The 23,081-nt window shown below is 35.2% G+C and overlaps 1 protein-coding gene across 1 annotated transcript in view; it reads left to right on the top strand.

Annotated features, from left to right (window-relative positions):
• Positions 1-23,081, top strand: part of Mmp16 (matrix metallopeptidase 16) — a 242,811-nt gene that overhangs the window by 203,601 nt on the left and 16,129 nt on the right. The window contains exons 7-8 of the mRNA XM_090339029.1: positions 6,122-6,260; positions 21,539-21,689. Of these exons, the coding sequence (XP_090195155.1) occupies positions 6,122-6,260; positions 21,539-21,689 (290 nt within the window). The remainder of the gene's footprint in view (positions 1-6,121; positions 6,261-21,538; positions 21,690-23,081) is intronic.

Genomic DNA, 23,081 nt, shown 5'->3' with positions numbered 1-23,081 from the left:
TTTCCAACGCACATAAGTAATACTTAAATAACAAGTTATATAACAATTTAGGTAATTGCACATGTGATCTGAGACTTTTTAATGAATTTTTAAAAAAATATTTATTATGAAAATGTCTACAAATGCAGATACTGCATAGAGAACAAATAATCACTGTTAGTATTTTGTCTATGGTTGGTTTGCAAGCATATGTAAATGGAAAATAAAATGCAGTTAACTGGTATCTATACCTGAATCTATGAAAGTACAAGCATTTTCCCCCATTTCCTTTCCTGTAGTAGATAGCGTAGCTGTTTTTTGTTTGTATGTTTGGAGAGTGTACTTACTAAGGCAAGGATTCTACCAGTTGAGTAACACCCCAGTTGCATGGTACCTATTCTTTCCTGTTGCAAATGGTATTCAATAAAAGGCCTCAAAACCATTTGCAGTATGTTTTTTTGTGATCACTTTTGTATTAGATGTTATTGCATTGTACTTTTTTTCATTTGGGAGGATGCCTCTTCATTTAGTGTAGATTGCTAGAAGACAGATTACTGGGTCAAGAAAACATGCATATTAAGTTCTATGAGACTTTACTAAACTGATTTTCACAGGTACTATACTGTTTTGTATCTTCAGCATGAATATATAAGAAATATTGTTTCTATATGGCACCACACTAAAATAATCTGCTAAGAAAGACATCGTATCTTATTTTCAGGCTATATTTCTCCCATAATTGAGATTTTTCTTTTTGTTCATTTTGCTTTTACTGTGAATTATCTGTACATCTGTTGCTACATTTTTATAACTAAAAAAAGTTTTGTAGACACTATCCTAAATAACCCTTTGTAATCAGCAATAATTTTCTTCCTTTCATAGATTTTACTTTGACAATGGCATGCTGACTTTCTTTTGTTGAGTATTTTTCCAGTGAACTACAATGCATGAAAACAAAGTAGTATTTCATGTAATATAGTTAATTTTTAAGAAAACCTAATTATAGTCTGCTTATTCCTCCAACATAGTTTCAATTTTCTAGTTTGTGGATTTTATATTCCACTATTCTGGAGAATAAGTAATTTCATCACCTTTCAATAGTCTGCAATATAATTTAAATTCTGAGCCATTTAGAAAAACTTGATCTTTATTTTTTACTATTCTATATTAAGATACTCCATTTCTGTTGTACATATTTCCCTGATTTTAAATATTAAGTGATGAATCCAAATCTTTATTTAAAATATTCTAAAAAATAAATGAATGTAGTAATTACGGTCGTGATTGTCAAAGTTTTTAATATCAGGAAAATCACTAGTTAGTTATAGATAAGATGGGAGAATAAGAGTCTAGCATATGGTATTGATATTACTTTCAATGAATATGTTTTTTAAGAAACACTAAATATTTCTGATTATTCACCTTGCTTCCATGTGTTTAAGTGTGTATATATATATATATATATATTATCTCCCTTACACAGGGTTTTACTTTTAGTAAGTTAGGTAAACAATCTTGTGCCTTCAAAAGAGCAATATCCTGATTTAGACACTCACCTTTATCTGGGAACTGGTTGCTGGAGCTTAGTATTATCCCTGTACAGTTCCCAATTCAACTCCAGGCACCAGTTATTCCTCCTTGAAAAGATCCATACAAGTTCTTCAGACATCCCTTTCTGCCTGAGAAGTAGATACAAATTCAGGCCTCCTGAATTTTTTCTTCTACCTTTTAAATGTTTGGATAAATTCTCTTTCCTCTTGTATGGTGTAAAGCAGCAGAGTTTGTCTTTTTTTTTTGCCATTGTTACATATCTGATTTTCATAAAACCAAGAATAATTATTGCTTCTAGGAAATCTAGTCCTAACGTGTCTTCACCACTAATGAGTCCCCTTGCTTTTAAAAGAGTCCTGAAAATCACATTCTCCACTGATAGTCCATCAATCACATCATTACTTCATGTTCAGGGAGAAAATTCTTGGTAGATTTCTCAGTAGCATTATGCCTGAAAATAGTAAAGGAAATAGAAGAGTAACCTGAACTCTCACTGCTTATTATTACTGCTTCCTTACATATACTCCATAGTACCCTGAGGACTTATCTCTGTGAATGAAACTTTTTTTGCTGGATCTCATGTTACATGAAAAGTTAAACTGATATGTAAGGCTTCATAAACGTGTATAGCTTAAAAGAGATATCCATGTCTAAATAGAAATTTCAACATAATTGTTTTTAGCACTTTTGTTCAGAAGTTTACTTCACAGAGGTGATAGTAATGGTAATTACTAATTTTTTCAATCGCCTTTTATTTAGTTCTATTGGTACAACAGAAAAAAGAAAGGGAGAACTCAGAAATGTCACATAAACAGATGGGGAAGGGGGGTTGGTGGACCTACAGGGAGGTTGCTTCTCATTCTTTTTCTTCACGTCTGAAATCAGAACAGAACTTACATTGTTTGCAAAGTTGAAAACAAATATGTTTTACTTTGATAGTTCAAAGACTTAAATATCACATCCTTCTAGAAACAGAATATGTGCTAGACATATGCTTCTTCAAGTAGAATGTCTTGTAGTTTCATGACCCTCACTTTTACTTTTACTTTTTATAAGTAAGGAAAACATCTTATTCATAGACAGGAAGACATGTAGGTTTAATTTTAAATCTTTGGCTTTTAAAGGATCACTTGCCTTTTACCTTGTTCTTTCCTCAAGTTATTTTCTTTCAAAAAGTATTTATACACTGTTTACAATTGGCAAGGAACTTTTCTAGCACAGGAGATCTATACATCAGCAAAGGATACCCCTATCATTATAGAGGTTAGATTGGCATGAAGACAGAATTAATGATAATAAACAAAATTGGATTAAATAACGATAAATACAACTGAACAAAACCATGCTTGAAAGGAGGTGAGGAAAGACAGCAGCTGTGTGTGGGTGAAGCGATGGGCTTCCTGAACCCTTTTAGATAGGGCTGCTGGAGAAATGTTTCTCGTGTAAGGAGAGTTTAGAGACCTGAATACCATTTGAAATCTATTTCCAAGGATTATTCACAGTCCCTTTCTCTGAAATGGCAGCCTCTGGTGATTGTAGTAGACATCTACCTCCTCTGTGACAGAGTACATCCTCAGGTGTAGCACCATTGCTTTCTGCTAAACTGACCAGCCACGGCTAAGGTATATACAAGCTCAACCACCACAACTGCAATTTATGTGACTTGTCCAAGTTCAAAGGAAAAAATAGGTATGAATTCTTTCATGGTGCCATTTTCCTTTCTGAGGTTTTGCAAATTGACTGTACCTATCTTGAGGCAGAAATTTCATTTCTCCACTTACTAGGGGCATGTTGGAATTATATTCCAATCTGCCAATGGCAGCCTCTGTCTATACCATTCACTACCAGCCCTGTCTTCAAATAGAGCAACAGCGTAGCAATATGAAGGGCTTTTCTAGGAGAAACTCAGAAAGAGCTCTGTGTGTCAGTGTTCCTCCCATCAATAGCCAATGAACAGTTATTTCCTTAAAAGAATGTAGTAGATGCCTAGTCAACTTAATCTACTTTATAAGGTATTTGGAGGCTGGCAAGAAATTAGACCCAGTTGAAAGCTCTTGTTGCAAGTAGACAATGTATATTTTTCTTTTGTAGAATCCTAATATTATGTGATTGTATTCTGTTAGCAGCAACCTCTAATCTTTTTGCCTATATATATTTCCCTGGATACATCTTTTCATGAAATAACTTTTGAAAATTTGTTTAGTTTTACTACTGCACATGGACAGAAACATTTTATAGTTCAGATTACTCAGGGCCATGAAAGTTATCAAGAAAGGTTAATTACATTACATAAGAGGTTCTGAAGGAGCAAGAAATACATGGCTAGGATCCAAATGAAGCTGCAATCTGAAAAGGAAACAATGAATGAGAGATAAACTAAACAGAAATGTGAACAGAAAAATATAGAATAATTAGCTTTTAACATAATTTAACAATCACAGCCAAAAGTTTGTTGTTATTTGAACAGTTTTCTGGAAGTCCTTTATATTTAGTATAGTAATCATATTATGAATTAGACATAATTTTGTAAGTCTGGCAAGAACAGGCCACAAGCAGGCTGTACTACTATTTGCCATTTCCCAGTAGGAGGAGCCACTGTCCCCTTGGGCAGCAAGAGCCTCTGGTGGTCCAGACATCCTCTGGGGGCTCCCTAGATAAGGAGATTCCACCCAGCATGTCAGTCTCCATGTCACAAGGAAAGACTGCTGTCCGAATTACTTCTCTGAAAGTGCAGAGAAGCAAAGGCCCAAGGAAGCCCCCTGAACCACGTGCTATCCATCACCTGCCCTCAGTCCTGGGGAAAGTAAGAGAGGACACACAGAAATGGTGGCTCAGCCACCACCACTGCCAAAAGTACTGCTTGGTTCACCACCAGGATAATGGAGGAATTGCTTTTTTCTTAATTTTCATTAATTAAAATTTAATGTTAAAAAAACAAACAAGACACTGTGTAACTCGAGGGTAGGGACAGAAGGGAAAGAAGAGAGAGAATGACAGAAGGGATGGCATTGACTGAGAAGTATTGTACTCATAACCCGACATACATAATTGTAACCCCTTTGTACAACTACTTAACAGTAATAAATTTTTTAATTAAATAATAATAAAGAGACATGATTCAAAAAAAAGAAATAAGTTTGTAATTAACTATGCAATAATCACCCTGGCCAAGGCCACATAATGATTGTATTAGAGAACAGAGCAAGAATAGGGAATGAAATCAGATCCATTAAGTAATTTTTTTTCTAAATGACAGGTAGAACTATTCAGGTAGGAATATTCAATGCACTAAAGAAAGTTTAACATTTGGATATGTTAAATAAGACACTATTTTTATGTTATCTGAAATCCAAGAAACCTCAGTAGATGTATATGTGCATTAATATATGAATAAATGATAAATTCCAGTAAGTTCAGTCAGACCAACCTGTAATTTGCCAAAAACTTGAGGAAACAGTCTAATAATTCATTTATTGATATATCTTATTCCAGAGAAGATATCAAGAAAGAGGAAAAAAATGGAAATATTTTTGTAATATATCTTTGCCCACAAGTTGAAATTAGTGTGTCTGGACTAAAATTTGAAATGAAGTGAAATTTGACATTATCTTTAATGCACTAGAAAACAATATTTAAATGTGGTATTCTCATATTAAAGAACTATGAATGGGTTTCATTCTGAAATAGATGACAGAAAACTATAATAAAACCAATATTATAAGATGCACCAATCTGAGTAGGTTTTGAGAGGTTTATTTTGTTTGTTGGTTTCTTTTGTCTGTCAGTACTTATGTCAAAACTCATCCACTACTTCGTAAGTACCTCTAAATCTGATGTTATTCGCTAGAAGAAAGAAAGAGAGTGGCCTATGCTGTAATTGAGTTTCAGTTATAAAAGTGAATATCACAGACAATTAATATAAACTGATGATGGGGTTTTTTTTCATGATGACCTTTGTTCCTCTAAGCTAAACAATATTGAAAATCCCAGGACACATTTTGATGATTACAAAGGAAAGAGTACTTGTAGTTACACAGCTGTGAAATGGGTGTGCTGGGAGATATAACTTCCCTGTTTAATCCCAACTTCACAAGTATGAAAATTTTACACATATGTACCAATGCTTGAATGCATAGTTTATGCATATATGGCCATAGGGCCAGCTAATTCTCTGTCTTTTTCTCATCTAGAATTCACTGAATACAAAATTAATCATAAGGGCAAAGCTAGCCTATGAGCAGAAGCATTTACCTAATTTCCAGTAACATGCAATTACTGTCTGTTATTTATCTGAGTGTGAATTTTAATTTCACAAGTGCTACTAATTGCCTAGTATGTAAAAGCTGAAAACAATCACCTACTAATGTAAAATGGAAAGTTCAAGTATATGTAATTAATTTTCAATCACATTACATGGTTTAAAATTTGGGAGTTTATTGCAAAGATTTTACCTAGTTTACTACAAAAATTAGTTCTTCCTCTGATTGTTTTGGTTGTAAGCCATTGAAAATGGTCATAACTATCCAACCAAACTTTGGGGAGAAAGGCTGGAGAGGCCTATGTGTTCACGATGCTTTTGCTTGGTTTCCAGGACCAGTGGTTTTGGCGAGTGAGAAACAACAGGGTGATGGATGGATACCCCATGCAAATTACTTATTTCTGGCGGGGCTTACCTCCTAGTATTGATGCAGTGTATGAAAATAGTGATGGGAATTTTGTCTTCTTTAAAGGTAAGGATGTTTTCCATTTCTCCTCTGTTCTACCTTGATCATTTTTTTTCATTGTATAAAGGGGTTTCAGTTACATTTGTAAGGTAGTGAGTACAGAACTTCATGTAGATTGTTACACCCTCCCAGGTTTTTCTCTCACTTTCCTTCCTCTATCCCCTCCCAAGTTGTAAAGTCCATTTCCAACATATTGTCTTGTGAATATCTCTGTTACACTGATTCACCTGTTGTCCTTTGTCTCATCATCTTGTTTTTCCCCTTCCCTTCCCTGATTCAAATAAAGCAAACATATATCCAGTACACCAGATACCAAAGTCAGATACAGCAACAGCACAGGATACCTTGGTCATTTTTTTCATAAGCATTTGTCATATATAGAGGTGAATAAGTAATTCTGATTCTGATTAGGTAGCATATAGATTTTATAAAATGAATTTACATTGATCAATGATATAAGTAAATTTAATAAACATATATGCATATTTTTTAAATTTTTGCACAATATCCTCTAGTAGAAAATCAAATCCTGGTGATGACCAGTTCTTTGGGAACTTTTATATTTAAGTTAAAAACATCAAAAATATAATCAGATCAGGTACAATGAGTCATACCTGTGTTGTGGCTGCTCAGTAGACTAAGGAAGGAAGATCTTTGGAGTTCAGGAGTTGGAAACAATCAGATCTTGTCTCAGAGAAACAAAGAAGGGAAGAAAGAAGGAAAGGAAATATTCTTTTCTTTTGGAGGTACTTATTATCTTTATTGGGTAATATGTCTACCATAATTCATTTCTATATATTATCCTTAAATTTTTTGCTGCAGTTTTTCAGCTTTTATAAATTGATTCCAGTAACACAAGAAATAAATCAAAAGATAAAGGGAAATTCATGAGCAGAGAAATTTACCTATATAAATACATGTAATATGTTATCAGTTATTCATCTGAGTGGTGAATTTCAGTTTCACAAATGCTTTTAATTTCCTACTTTGAAAAAGGTCACCTAGGGCTGGGAGTGTGGCCTGGTGGTAGAGTGCTCACCAAGCATGCATGAAGCCCTGCTTTTGATTCCTCTGTACCACATACACAGACAAAGCCAGAACTGGTGTTGTGGCTCAAGTGGTAGAGTGCTAGACTTGAGAAAGCCAAAGATAGTCCCCAGGCCATGAGTTCAAGCCCCAGTATTGGCAAAAGAAAAAAAAAACAGAAAAAGGTCACCTAGAAAAATGGACTATTCCTGTGTCCTCAAAATTTCACAATAGTAAGCCTTAAACCTAGGGAAAGCACAGGGATGGACAAACTGAGTTGGAGAAATGAGGGAATTGGATGTGTAAGTAAAGAGCCTGAAGGATTGAAATAAGACTTTCAGGAAGCAAAAGGAAATTTTTCACCCAAATTGTTCTCATGATCAAACTAATGTAATTTGATGAGGTAAAATGAAAATACAGAGAAACTATTGTATCAATTTCAGTGAAGATCAAACTACCTGCATAAAATGAAGTGTGTCACTGGAATTTTTTTTTGAGATTATACTTTCCATAAGAGAAAAAAGAAAAGGAAGGGAGAAAGAGAGGGAGGGATGGGCAAAGGGAAAGACAGAGAGAGAGAAAATGAGAAAGAAAGAAAGAGAGAGAGAGAGAGAAAGAAAGAAAGAAAGAAAGAAAGAAAGAAAGAAAGAAAGAAAGAAAGAAAGAAAGAAAGAGAAAGCAGCACAAGCTACATGCCAGTGGTTTACACCTGTAATCCTAGCTACTTAGGAGCCTGAGATCTGAAGAGCAAGGTTCAAATCTGAAGAGCAAGGTGTTCCAGTTAACCACCACAAAGCCAGAAATAGAGTTGTGGCTCAAAGTGGTAGAGCAATCGCACTGAGCACAAAAGCTTGATATAACACCCAGGCCATGAGTTCAAGCCATGGACTAGTACCATAAAAATAAATAAATAAACAAAATGGTATAAATTTATGTGACCATGTGTATCCTGAGATTTCATTATGTTTTTAACACAAATTGGCTGCTTAAAAATATTTTTATATGTAAAATATTTGGTTTGTGGCAGGAAAGCAAGCAAGAAAGAAAGGAAGGAAGAGAAAGAGAGAGGGAGGGACGGATGGAGGGAATGAGGAAGGAAGGAAGGGAGGGAGGGAGGGAGGAAGGAAAGAGAAAGAAAGAAAGAAAGAAAGAAAGAAAGAAAGAAAGAAAGAAAGAAAGAAAGAAAGAAAGAAAAAAAATCTCTTGTAATACCATCTCCTGGTAATAGATTACTATTTTTTCTGTTGTTATATAAGCACATAACTGAACTGGGCATGGATTATAGCACTGAATAAGGTGAGGATTCCACCTAAAGAGAGAGCATCTTAAAAACATGATACCTGGAAGAATATTTTCTACCCCATACCATCCTTAGCTCCCAAGAGTGGCTACAAAAGGAAGAGAAACAATCCCTTGGGCTGTTCCAGAAGGCCTCTTTTGGCAGCATCAAAAGTGCTCTGTGACAGAACTGCCTAAGGATGAACTGTCATAGCCACAAACCAATGAAGTGGTGGCTTTTTGCTATCTTCAGTTTTGTGCATTGTGCTTTTCTGCCCTCACTGGTGGAATAGCTGGACTCTTTCCATGTGTCATCAGCCAGCGTAAAAGATCAGACCTTTTATATAAGCAATTCATTCAAATCTACACACAGCCTGAAGTTAACTCCAGAATTCCATTCCAAAAATTTCATAAATTTCATCTTTTGAGATAGATCTTGTCTCTTTATTAATATCAAGTCCATTCCCAAAATATTTTTGGAACATTGTACATCCTCAATAAATATTTTGAAAGGGGAAGAGAGAAATTCCATGATAGTCTACAAAATTAAGATAATTAAGGGAAGTAGTGGGGTTGAGAGGTGTAAAGGAGAAAATGGCAAAGGGTTGAAATTGGTCAAGATTCATTGTATTTATATATTACATTGTAGAATTATATATTACATTTGTGCAGCTGCTTAAAGAAAAAATTTTAAAAATTTCAGTGTTTTGATTAAAAACAACACCATGGGTGGCTGGGAGTTTGGCCTAGTGCATGAAGACTTGGGTTCAATTTCTTGGTACCACATAGAAACAAAAAGCTGGAAGTGGTGCTGTGGCTCATGTGGTAGTGCCGTAGTCTTGAGAAAGCCCAAGGACAATGCTCAGGGCCTGAATTCAAGCCCTGGGACCGTCAAAAACAAAACAAACAAAAACAATACTATGAAAACTGGAAGGGTCCTCAAGTGGTAAAGGGCCAGTTGTGAGTAATAAGCTGAGTGAGAACAAGAGTCCCCGAGTTGAAGTTTCAATACCAACAAATAAATTTTTTTTTAAAAAAAGAGTGTCATGAAATACTAATTTGACTCTGTAAAGTATTCCTTATTTTTCTGGTGCTAGCAGCAACAAGTGAGTCTCTTGTACAAAGTATTTAACTTCTGCAACAGTGGTGTCCTGTGATCCATTGTACTCATTGGGCAAAGTTGATTCCTTGGATCTGGTGATTTTGGAGACCTTCCTCTTCAACCTCTTATTTTTGTTTGATTTACTTCCACCTTCAGATGAACAAACTCCCCAATATTCAGATGGGACATAAGTGCTTCTGCTCAATACTAGGGAGCCAAATACTCTGGTGTTGCCATCAAGGCCAGTTTTTCCACACCAATCTCGTCACTCCCCCTGGCAGAAGTGATGGAGAAAGCTCTAGAAATATAGCCTTCTGACAGAAGTCACAGCCTGATAATTCTCACTATCTTCTGACGTCTTTTATTCCTTAGGAAAGTCCAGATACTGACACTTTAATGTATCTCCAGACAACCACCCCCACTCTGCCCTGTGTGCCAGTAAGAGATCTTTGCTCTTTCTCTAGCAGTCCAATCCCTCCTTTGCCTTAATCCTTTCCTACCTATTTCTCTCAAGTGCTGTTTAGCCAGAGCCTTCCATGAGGACATCTACTACAGAAAGAAGGCTGTTCTCTTTTATGTTGTCACAGCCACATTTTACCAACATTTGAAAACTTTATCTATGATGATCAAATAATAAACAATTTGTTATAAAACAAAAATACAGTCTCTATTGCATATTTTTGTTGCTTTGTTTGTCATTATTCTTATTTCCTTAACATGTAGATATATTAAAAATTATTTTTGTGTCCAGGGCTGTATACTAAATAAATCAGGTCAGCATTCAATTTTCCGGCAGACTTCTGTCTTATTGATACTTTGGATGGCATGCATTCAACAGACTTACTGTATGAAGTAAGAATAAAAGGAAGCTTTCGTTTATAGGTCTATGTTTATAGGTGTCTGAAATTTGTCTTCTAGTCATTGTGAATGGCCATTGTAGATGAAACTGTAATGAACTTAAGGATTGGTTTTTCTAAATTGCTCCTTTCTTTAGCCCTCTTTATCTTCCTTTATTTGTTCTTTGTCTTTTCCTACCTTATCATTACAGTGTGATTTTTATTATTTTCTCTTATCATCTAATAGTATACAATTATAGTACATTCACATTATCTTTCATTATCCCTATTTAATGAAAAATCTGTGTCTAGATATAAAAGTATTAATTACATGTTTGCTAGAAATTTTCTGAGTTAATCTTCCTTTTATCTTCTTTAATGGAATCTACATGGGTGTTTTTGTTATAAAGAATATTGTCTTGATAATATAAAAATAAGCATATCATCCATGGTATTTGTCCAACACAGTATCACAGGACAAAGAAATGTGGAGAAAAGAACTGCCTAGAATCAGGGCTCAGACATTGACAGTTAGATCTTCAAGTCCTAGAGAAAGGATTGGTTAGTACATGTTTCAGGGAAATCAAGAGTAGAGGATCATGCAGTAGGAATAAGAATCCCAAAGAGCAGCTATCTATTGCTAAAACATGCGTAATGAACATTACATACTAAAATGTAACTTGCCTCCATAGTGAGGGGTAATTAAGAATACTTATTATTCTGATGCTGCCTAACATATCCAGAGCAAAACATGAAAGAATTAAATCACAACCATGTAATATGTCTAGAATAAAGTTCAAGAGTATTTGTAAAAATGCAAAAATACTCTTCCCCAACTGTAAAATGAGTAACATCATCTATTCCCCATTCTGTTGGAGGTGGTATCTAGTGTAATAAGATAAGAACTATGAATTAAAATCATCCATATTGCAAAGGAGAAGAAACTGCATCCACAAACCAATATGTATATCTAGAGTGTATTCAAAGAAGCTTTACCAATTGAAAAGTGAAGTCAGCCAAGTTGTAGGACACAAAATAATTATAGAAATATCAGATGTTTATATGTATGCATGTGTGTATGTGTACATGCACACATGTGTGTGTATGTGTGTGTGTGTGTGTGTGGTGAAGAGCTATGAGAATCTGAGATTTTACCCTCTTTCTAAGCTATTTCTAAGGTAAATGCTTAGTCTTTCTCATTTTCATGAATATTAGTAAAAGATATGAAACCCCTCAATGAATACAATATACTCTAACTTGACCGTAGCATAGCCAAGTTTACAATTTTGCTGAACCCCAGTTCTGAAGGAGTGCTGTAAACAGGACCAAATAACCTCTGTTCCTGACTTCAGTTTTAATGTGCAAACTTGAAAAAATTGAATTGTGTGTGTGTGTGTGTGTGTGTGTGTGTGTGTGTGTGTGTGTGTGTGTGTGTGTGTGCTGTTGCTGAGGCTTGAACTCAGTGCCTGGATGCTCTCCCTGAGCTTCTTTTGCTCAAGGGTAGTCCACTATCATTCGAATCACATCCCATGTCCAGCTTTTGAGACTCATTCCAGATCGAGTCATACTGACTTTCCTACCTCAGCAGGCTTCAAACCCTTATTCTTATGCCTCAGTTTTCTAGGTAGCTAAGATTACAAGCATGAGCCATCCTGCTACCTAAATATTTTTAAGGGAATTTTTGTTTTTACTCTTGACAGACCTTCCCTTTGGTGAGGGAAGAGTCAATCTATAAACTGAGATTATTTTGTGGGAAATTTCTTTAGAAATAATCTGAGCAAAGGCAATCAGTGCCTCCATTGTAAAGCATTTTGACAAGCAAGAAATCTCTGGAAAACTGTCTGCTATCATATTAGCAAAGAAACATGAAGAATTGAAAAAAATTTAAGGCTACGGCATCCAAAATACAAAATATTGGGGTATGAGACTTCAATAAAATGTGTGCATTTATACATTACCACACTCTACTAAATGAAATAAGAAAAAAAATGCTTTATCCATAAGTTAAGAGCATTCCAAATAGTTATAATGCATATTCTAACCAACTTTATCTGTAGCATGATCATAATCCTATCAAGGCATATGCAGGCTTTCATCTAGTAATGGTCAGGCTAATTTTAAAATCCATATGGAAAAGACCTAGTATAACTAAAATTATTTTGAAATTATTACTTGATTTTGAGTGGTATTTTAATGATATGGTTATTTTGACTGTGGCATTGTCATCAAAATAAAAAATAGGTCAGTGAAGCAGAGCAGACAACTCACATAAGAGCAAATGAGCACAAGTAACGTATGTCTTAGTTTTCTTTTTTCTTTCCTTTGAAAGATGCAGGGGAAATACAATAAAAAGTCAACTTTTTAAATAATAATGCTCAGACTATTATATATCTCTATATAAGAATATATCCATGATTCAGTTTCACATTTCCAACAGTACACAATAATTAACTCAACATGGTCATAAGCTTAGTGATTAATCCACACTCAGATTAGGACTGGGGAAAGGGGGGAAGAATACAAAGAAATATGAGAGAATTCAAGATTATTAAGACATCTTGATCCTTTCATCTACTGAGCAGCATCTGGATTGGTTCTATACCTTAGCTATGGTAGTAATGCCGCTATGACCATGGTTGTACTGGTAGGTTTAGTATAGCCTTGTTTATGGAAGTTTGGGTAGATTCCAGGAGCGGTAGAGGACACAAGACTTTTCTGAATGGTTGAACAAGCTTACACTCCTACCAACAGTGTAGTAGTGATCCCTTTTGGCCACATCCCCACCAGCATCGGTTTTTATTAGTTTTCTTAATAATGGCCACTTTAACTGGGGTGAGGTGGAATCTCAGAGTTGTTTTAATTTTGCATTTCTTTTTTTCCATATATTTTTATTGTAATTGTAATTAATAGAAGGGTTACATTATATTCACCAGATAGAAGGGGCATTAGTTCACAAACATTGATACCCTTTCTCATGTCTTGGTCCCCCTTTCCCTCCCCTTAGGCCATTCTTACTTCCTCTTCAGACAAGTCTCTCTTCAAATCTTTAGACCTCTTTTTAATGGGATTGTTGTTTCTTTGTGGATTTGTTTTTGAGAGATTTAGTTTTTTGAGCTGTAGGTATATTTTACATTTGAGGCCCTTGTCTGATGTATGGCTAGTAAAGATTTTCTCCCACACAGTGGGCTTTCTATTTATCTTGTTATAACAGCTAGCACATGTTTTGCATTTATATTCATCAAAGTGAGTGATGTACAGATATCTTTTATGTTGTATCCATGACCAGTTTTGAAATGAATGTACTGCTTGTGTCACAGAATGATTTGGGAAAGTTTGCAGGGTATTGGTCGTAGTTTTTCTGTAAAGGTACTGTAGATTTTAGCAGTGAATCCACTGGGTCCTGGGCTTTGTTGTGAGATTCTTTATTAATGTTTTAATTTCATTGCTTGATACAGATATATTAAAGTGGTTTTTATCCTTTTGGTTCAATTTTAATGCATCAACATTATCTAAAACACATCCAAAATTTTTATATTTATGAAGTAGTTACATTAGTCAGAGAGAATCAGAAAACAAGATGTCATACCCTTTTTTCCAGCAAGTAAATCTACTGCACTCTTTGTGGTAGTCAGTCTCCTACTGCTATTAATCCATATGACAGTCACATTTCTTCGTTCCTTCCTTCCTTCCTTCCTTCCTTCCTTCCTTCCTTCCTTCCTTCCTTCCTTCCTTCTTTCTTTCTTTCTTTCTTTTTTTCTTTCTTCTTACTTTCTTTTGCCAGTCCTGTTCTTGAGCTCAGAGCCCGAGCACTTCCTTGGTCTTTCTCAAGGCTAGAGCTCTACCCACTTGAGCCTCAGCACCACTTCTGCCTTTTTTTTCTATGGTATGTGGTACTGAGGAATTTAACCCGGGTCTTCGTGCATGATAGGCAAGCACTCTACCACTAGGCCAAACTTCCGGCCTGAGAATCACATTTTCTAGGCACAATCAAGGCTGATGTTTGCCTTCTCAATTATGAGATATATTCAGAATGAGTGGTTATGAGATAATAATATCAAAAAGTCTGCATTGAAAATTGAGCTGGAGCAATCTCTTTCAAGAAATGAAAATACATTTTAAAGTAAAGCTCCCGGAGTTGTCAAAATCAATAACAGGCAAAATCAAGTAGATGCATAGTTGTCTCAAAATTCTTGTTGTTGATATCACTTAATAACTTTAAGCAGTTTTTTTTGCCGTGTTTGACAGTTTCATTTTAAAGGGCAAAAAAAATTTGTGGAATGAAAACTGAAGTATATGAGGCAGAAAAGAGGATAATAAAGTTGAAAAATAAGAGAATCATATAAAATATGTGCAGCAAAAGAAAAGAATCGTCTAAAAATACATGTCTTCAGAAGATGGCAAAGACAGGAGCTATTTATTTCAGAAACTGTTTCCATTATCTTCATTTTCACTTTAGTCCCAATGAATATTCATAAGCAAGGAGTTTATTTATGTTAGTTACAAACTATATTCTCAAGATGCTAGTAAGATGTAGTGAAGTTTATTTGTGATAAAACATGTAGTTCTTATATAGTACAGTGAATAGCCTACAGTAAATGTTTATTATACATTGGTAAGTGTATTTACCTGCCTGTTTTTATATTAGAAACAATGGAAAATTATTTCTAGAGTTGAAATTGGTTTTTAGTGATACTAATGTATAAAAAATAAGTGTAGAGGGCTGGGAGTTTGGCCTAGTGTTAGTGTGCTTGCCTAGAATGCACGAAGACCCTGTTCGATTCCTCTGTACCATATACATAGAAAAAAGCCAGAAGTGGTGCTGAGGCTCAAGTGGTAGACTTCTAGCCTTGAGAAAGTCTAAGGACAGTGCTCAGGCCCTGACCTCAAGCCCAGGACTGGCAAAAAAAAAAGTAGGACATGTGAATCTTGTTTTCTTGAATGACAATTATTAGAGAATTGAACTGAACATTTAAATAAGATGTCCAAATAGTTAATCATTAAAAGAGTCCATTGATGTATGACTGAGCTGATTTTAAGAATTCAAAATGTCTATGATATATTTCTATTATGGATCTTTCTTTTTAATCATTCAAACTGCAGTAATTTCCTCTCATGATTACTTTTAACTTCAAAAATTCCCCTAGTCTCCCAAAAAGTTTTAGCATGTTCTTGTATTCACTGTGCCCAGTTTTAGTTCCCCAGGAAGCAGACACTGTTTGAAGGTCAAGAGGTATGCTAAAGAGAGCCATAGTCAGTGAAAGATAAGGGAGGAGCAGGCAAGAAAACCAGAGAGCTTAAATGTATGCTGCAGCTGTTAAAAGTGTTGACAAATGGAGTGTTGAACTCTGGAGTAGACATTGTCTGTAATAGAAGATTAACACAAGGCAGATTGGCCAGACTCCATTATCATGCTGTATTCAATGTTTGGTGATAGGTTTCTGGGGACAAAAGTATAATGACCAAATAATGCACACCATGCACAGGCACTTAGCAGACAGTAAGTTCTTTTTTGAAAGAAAATCAAACCTGCACACCTCAAGATCTGACCCATTTCCACAAAGGCATTACTAATACAAGCTTACTAACTGGTGCCATGGAATCTAGGGATATATTTGAAGACTCTTAATAATGTTTTATATCCTTTAGACATGGACATTTATCCAAATTTCTTGAGTTAATGATACATATACAAGATAGAAATTCAAACATAATCCAAGTAACAGCACTAACACAGAAAAGTATAATTATTTATTTTGGCATTATTTATTTCAGAAAGTGATAAGCAAATTTGATCAGTGCAATACTGTTATATAATAATAACAATATATACTCTCTATTCAGTCATACTGGGAGTATATTTTAAAATATTTATAGGACTCTGAATTTAAAATGTTAATATCTTATTTGGAAATCAGGAAAGGAAGGTTCAGATATAATGACTTGCCCAAGAGGTTATAAGCTGTAAGTGGGAGAGCTGTTATCTTTTACTTCTTACTTAAAACTTTTTTTTTTTTTTGCCAGTCCTGGGCTTGAGCTCAGGGCCTGAGCACTGTCCTTGGACTTTCTCAAGGCTAGAGCTCTACCACTTGAGCCTCAGCGCCACTTCTGGTTTTTTGCTATGTATGTGGTACCGAAGAATCAAACCCGGGTCTTCGTGCATGCTAGGCAAGCACTCTACCACTAGGCCAAACTCCCAGCCCAATTTCTTAAAGGACCCCTTAATCCAAGAATCTAACAAAGAGAATGTTTATGGTTTATGACAATTCTTTTCCAATACTTAAAATATTTTCAAATATATACATGTATGTATATATACATATATATAATTTTGAAAAATAATCATCGCTCTGGATAATACTTCCTGGGCAATCTGTATGGAAGCTTTATGGTACGAAGAAAACACAGACATAAAATAATTTTTGTTTCTTTCTTTCTATAAAACATTTCACAGTCACTGCTTTCTTCTTGGTGAATCCTGTGACTTAGTTATTGACTTTTGCAAGGGAAGGTCAAAGAAGATAATATGTAAACAGTTATTGGCCTGTTCTTTACAAAAGCAAACAAGCAGTGAGTGTCACTGCTCTACTGATCCATTTTAATTGTACAAGATGCGATACATAAAAAGAGAGTCATATGGACACTGAAGAAAGAAAATAGTTGACTTATTTTTAAAAAAAATGTTTAATAAGCCCAAAAAAGGACCTGATTACTGAGAATAGAAACAAGCTTGTATAGAAAATGGTGCTTTACCAAATTATTTTATTAATAAATGTAGACATTAATTAGTATTGAAAGTAGGAAAACATAAGCATATCTAATACCAGAATGTAAACTCCTGTTCAAAGTCAATTTGGGATAGCAAAATTAGAGTTAAAATGAGAAAACTGAGGCATAATACAGCCCTATTACTGATTGGATCATATGATTTTTTGGTCCATCACTTCCTTGACCTGTAAACAAAGTTATATTGGTTCTCCAGTACGTTTTTAGATTTCGTACATCTGAAGAAGGGATTGCACTCATGTCAGTAACACTGACTTGGTCATGGGGTGTTAGGATTACATACACGCATGAATCATCCCCCCAGAGTTGTAGGCATTCACCTATTGATTCAACTACAAAGTCAATTATCATGTGACACTAAGCTTTTCCCAATAGGAATAATAGTTCATTTCATTTCAGCCTTCATATGATGACCTTATTTGTGCCTCCATCTTTTGTTAGTCTGGTAGCTCCACCAGAGCCGGAACTTGCCTACTGCCTTCTTTTTCCTGTAGCTCCTTATTCAGACACTACCATTGGATTTCAATAAGAAGGTACAGAATAGATGGACCTATGATTCTCACTAAAAAAAATAAAATAAAATTACTGTCATAGATGATCCACAAAGTCCCCTCTACTGATAATGATTTGGGGGTTATTTGATTATTTATCAAACTTCTTTCTCTAATAGTGATATTTTTCTGTGCATTCTGCCAAGTAAAATGTTAGTAAAGATCAGTGCTTTTCTACTTACTGAAGAATATGTCTACCTCACAAGACACTCAGTAGATCATTTCATTCTGCCACCCAGAAGAAGCATTTTCCTTGAAAAATCAGATAATATGAAGTTAAGTAATTAAAATCTAGCTCATGTATGCAAAAGGAAATTAATTGGGCAAAAGTCTCACAAACTTACAAATTAAAGAACCGGATAACTTCAGTTTTGTCATGTGAAAAATCTTGACTCATTAGGATTTGAAAGTTGGAAAATTAAATGTTAACATTCAGTATATCCCAGAATTCTTTACTACAAAGCAGGCAAGGTGGTTATTTCTCTATTTTTTCCTGTCTTTGTATTTAACTGTTGCAGTCCTATCATGTAAACCTACAGAAATATTGACTGATAATTTTTCTGCCCAGTTTTGTTTATTAAAGTACATATAAATACACTTTTTAAAAGTCCCTTCATATTTATTCCTAAAAAACGACGATAAATAAAAAATTTCTCAGATGAGCTTATAGTACCAATAATCCTAGTTACTAAGGAGCGCTATTTCAAAAGTATCATGGTATAGTTCCAGCCAGGCCAAAAGTTTTGATATCATCTAGAATTCAGGTACATTTCCTCTGTGAATTAAATAATCAAAGGACAGGAAATGGTCTGAACCAAACAGAGCAGTTTATTTGAAAGTAAGAGAAACAGCAAAAGCTACAGTGAAAGGAACAGTGAAAAGTACTATTTGTGCAAGGAGAGGTTTCTACAATCAAATGTCTTTCGTGTCCCTATACAGAACCCTTAACTCCTCCCCCAAAAGGTGTGCTCCTGATTGGTCAAGAACTAGACATGTGTTAAAAAGAGGTTTATGATTGGGTCCCCTGTCTAGAGTATATGGAAACTTCCCTATGATTGGACCCCCTTATCATCATGCAGGAGTATAGAAGATATGGATTAAATGGAAGCTGGAGAACCCATACTTGGCCATGGCTAGCCACCCAGGGCACATATGTTTGGGACCTGGAGCCTTTGGGCATAATGGATTTTATCAGTCTTTCCTCCATCTTCCATCTTGACTAGTCAGAGTCCTTTCTTCTCCATTTGTAGGCCATTCATCCTATCAGGGAAACCTGAGCCACGGGCATGCCTGACTTACATTCCATCTTCCCAGAGAAACAATCCTAGGGGAAATTATGAAAGAATCACCAGATTCCTTCAAGATGGGGGCAAAGCAAATGAGAATGAGATAAGCTAACTAAAAGGAACTTAGAAATGACACAGAGGACTTTGAATAAATGCAATAAAAACAAGTGAAAGTTTAGAGATAAAAATCAGTTGTGCATCAAAGGGAAATTCATTTAAAGACCTACAGAAGGCAAATAAAAGGGATACATACTGGGCACAGGTTGATAAGAAAGGAGACTTTGGGGATAATGAATGCTAAAAAATTTTCTTAAGGGACTGGGAGTTTGGCCTAGTGGTAGAGTGCTTGCCTAGCATGTATGAAGACCCGGGTTCCATTCCTCAGTACCACATATATAGGGGGAAAAAAAAGCCTGAAGTAGTACTGAGGCTCAAGTGGGTAGAGCTTTAGCCTTGAGAAAGTCCAAGGACAGTGCTCACACCCTAAGCTCAAGCCCAGGACTGGCAAAAAAAAAAAAAAATTCTTAAGGCACTGGCCCGAAGACAACTCAACATAATTGTGTTAAAGCCAGAAATCCTTTCTACAAATATGGGGGCTAAAATATACCTAATGTCTTATATAATATTTTAGGTACAAATTTGTACAGAGCAGACTTTTTTGCTTAGAAGAAAAATAAACCAAATGGATTATTGATCTAAGGCAGATTGTGGTATGTAACAAGAACTCACAGCTCAGGAACCACACACACTTGCCATCTGTCTTACCTTCTGGGCTCTGGTCTCTGCCCCATTCGTAGCATTGCTCCTTGCATCCTCTCTACCCCCTTTTCTCTTTCAATCCAAACCAAATCTGCTCCAATGGAGAGCTGAAGTAGGATGCTATGTTAACTGGGAGACAGCCAGGAAACAGCACAGGAATAGACAAGAGACAAGTGGCATAGCATCCTCCTGAACTGAGCTGGTCTGGGCCAAAATAGAGTCAGGATCAGGAGGCAGGCTCACAGGGTACTTATGTGTCTCCTGAATTCAAAGCACAGGACTGATGCATGCAATAACTGATAGGCCAAATATCCACTCCTGCTTCAAGGAATTCAGGCATACTCATCATCGGGGATGTTGGACTTCTTCCTTCACATGAAGACGAAATGGTGACAATTAAACCAATTCCCGATCCACAAGTGCCTAAGATGGCAGCAGTTAGATTCAATATCCCTACCTCAATCTCTGATCAGCTGATAAACCCTACTTCCATATCATTTGAATGTAATGATTCAATGAACATGAAAAGTAATGAACAAAGAAATGTATGATGCAAGCACTGAATTCGGGTTGTACCCTCTAACCAAACAGGAAAAAAAAAGAAGAAAGGATGTATTTGAGACTTGAGTATTTTAGATTGTGATCTTATACTCTTTTAAAAGAAGAGAATGCAGGAAACAGTTTACTGGTAAATTGCTGGTTTCTAGGATTTTGTGCCCAGAAATATCAACAATCTAAGACTAAGTAAAATAAATGGAGCTCAGAAAGAAACATTCAGAGAACAGAGAAACAAACCAAAATGATTAAACATGAAGAAGAAATAAATAAAGGTGGAAAATGTTTTTAGTTTAGGGCATTATTGACTCGAGGACAGAAATTTCAGTGAACTTTTATGAAATCATCTTTCAGTGAGTAAAAAAGGAATGTAAACTATTGGAAAGGAATGTTGACGATTGGAAGGTTCTAGCCTCAGTGTGCTAGAATGTAGTACACAAGGAAGTGCGTTTTCTGGAGAAAAAATTCAAAAGAGCCATGCAACTCTGACTGGACTGTAATACAATCATAACACAATACAATTGTATAATACAATCATAATGATTGAACACAGGTGGCATTGGAATTTTCCTTCCATTTGGTATCACTGAATGATAGTTTCTTTCGGTCAGGAGAAGGCATGGGATCAAAGGACAATGGCTTTATAAAACCGGAAAGACTCTTGGATATTTACATAACAAAAGGAAAATATCCACTCAGAAAGTGTTTAGAGTAGGGATTATAAACATTATAGCAATTCGAAGACAAACAGAATGTGAAAAACACAGAAATGATGTAGGTTTGAAAAATGTGGGGTTTCATACTGAAAAATTCACTTTAGAGCCACTTCTGTATGGCTATGTTATATGTAGTTTATTCTTAAATTAGAACACTGTTTTACTATAGTATTAGTTATTCTCTTAAAATATAACTCAGGAATTCTGATAGTGGAAATTATTTCTACTTTTGAAATAAAACATTCATCGGTAAAATAATGTCAAGGCTTTATAAGTGACAGATACTAAGTTATTTCAAGAATATTTCTTACAGAGTAATTTATATAACAGGAGTTGTCAGTTATTTTTCTAATCTGACAATAAACTAATACATTTGCTTTTCTCCTATGCAGGTAACAAATATTGGGTGTTCAAGGATACAACTCTTCAACCTGGGTACCCTCATGATTTGATTACTCTTGGAAATGGAATTCCTCCTCATGGCATCGATTCAGCCATTTGGTGGGAGGATGTTGGGAAAACCTATTTCTTCAAAGGGGACAGGTCAGTACACATATCACATGAGAAAACCAGGATGAATTCAACATTCCTAGTTTATTATAGACATGAGTTTTTGGTACAAACACAAGAATTGATGCAATGGAAATACTTCTAAAATAGATATAAACTAATATTTAAGACAAAATATCATGTCATACATTCAACTGTAATGTTCATATGAATGTATCTGTACAAGCCAAGCTTTTGTTCCTTTTTTCCCAGTGATTTTAACACACCTATAGAGTTATGGAGAGACTGTAGACATGTATTCTTGTAATATATTTTCTATGTGGTTAAGTGTTTTGACTTTTAATCCAATTAACTATACTTATTTTAAATAATTTCATTTTACTCACAGGTTCTATTTCTTAAGAAGCTTTTTTATTTGGATAGCAGAAAGCATATGTGTGAGATATTAGCAAACTATCACAAGGATAAATACTTTTGGTGTAAAAAGTAATATTCTTTCCCAATTATTTTACTTTCTTTTTGTGTTTTTCTCTTGTGACATTGCTCACAGGGTCCATAAAATGTAAGTAAAAATGTTAGTCTTAAATCTCACAGCCACTCCTCAGTTCATATAGCTCCACCATACCCAATTTTTGAAGTTCATATAAAATCATATTAGATAACAACTATATAAACACACACACACACATACATACATTTTTTTCCAGTCCTAGGACTTGAACTCAAGGCCTGAACACTGTCCTTGGCTTTCTCAAGGCTGGAGCTCTATCTCTTCAGCTACAGCACCACTTCTGCCTTTTTTCTGTGTATGTGGTGTCAAGGAATCAAACCCAGGTCTTTGTGCATATTAGGCAAAGCACTCTTACCACTAGCCCAAACTCCCACCCCAAAACTATATATATTTTTAAATTATTTTTATTTTTTATGTTGGGATAATATATAGAGGGGTTAGAGTTACATTCGCCAGGTAGTAGGTGCATTGTTTCTCACACATTGATACCCCTTCTCATGTTTTGTCCCAGTTTCCCTTCCCCCATCCCTCCCCCCTTCCCTTTCCTATTTCAAATAAACATAAACATATATACAATATACCAGTTAACAAAGTCAGATCCAGTAATAATATGACTTTATCCAAAGGGCCACAAAAGAGAAGAGAAATAGTACATTAAGAACAACAGTCACACAAAGCTCTCCAAGACAATATTTTTATAAATTTAAACTCATGCCAAGAAGAAAATTGAGAGTTAAAACATAAATTTCTGTTACTACTTTCATTTACAAATTTTAGTATTGCTATGTGGGTCACAATATGAAACTTACAAATGGCTTTCCCTAGTTTATAGATGGATACAAGTACCACATTGTACTGCTTTTCACAAGTGTGCAAGTACGTGTGTTTGTGTGTGTATGTGTGTGTGTGTGTGT

Source organism: Megascapheus bottae, chromosome 9 (genome assembly GCF_031878675.1).
Source record: "Megascapheus bottae isolate mThoBot1 chromosome 9, mThoBot2.hap1, whole genome shotgun sequence".
NCBI lineage: Eukaryota > Metazoa > Chordata > Mammalia > Rodentia > Geomyidae > Megascapheus > Megascapheus bottae.
Note: the sequence above shows the minus strand (reverse complement) of the source record. Positions and strands in the feature narration are given on the sequence as shown.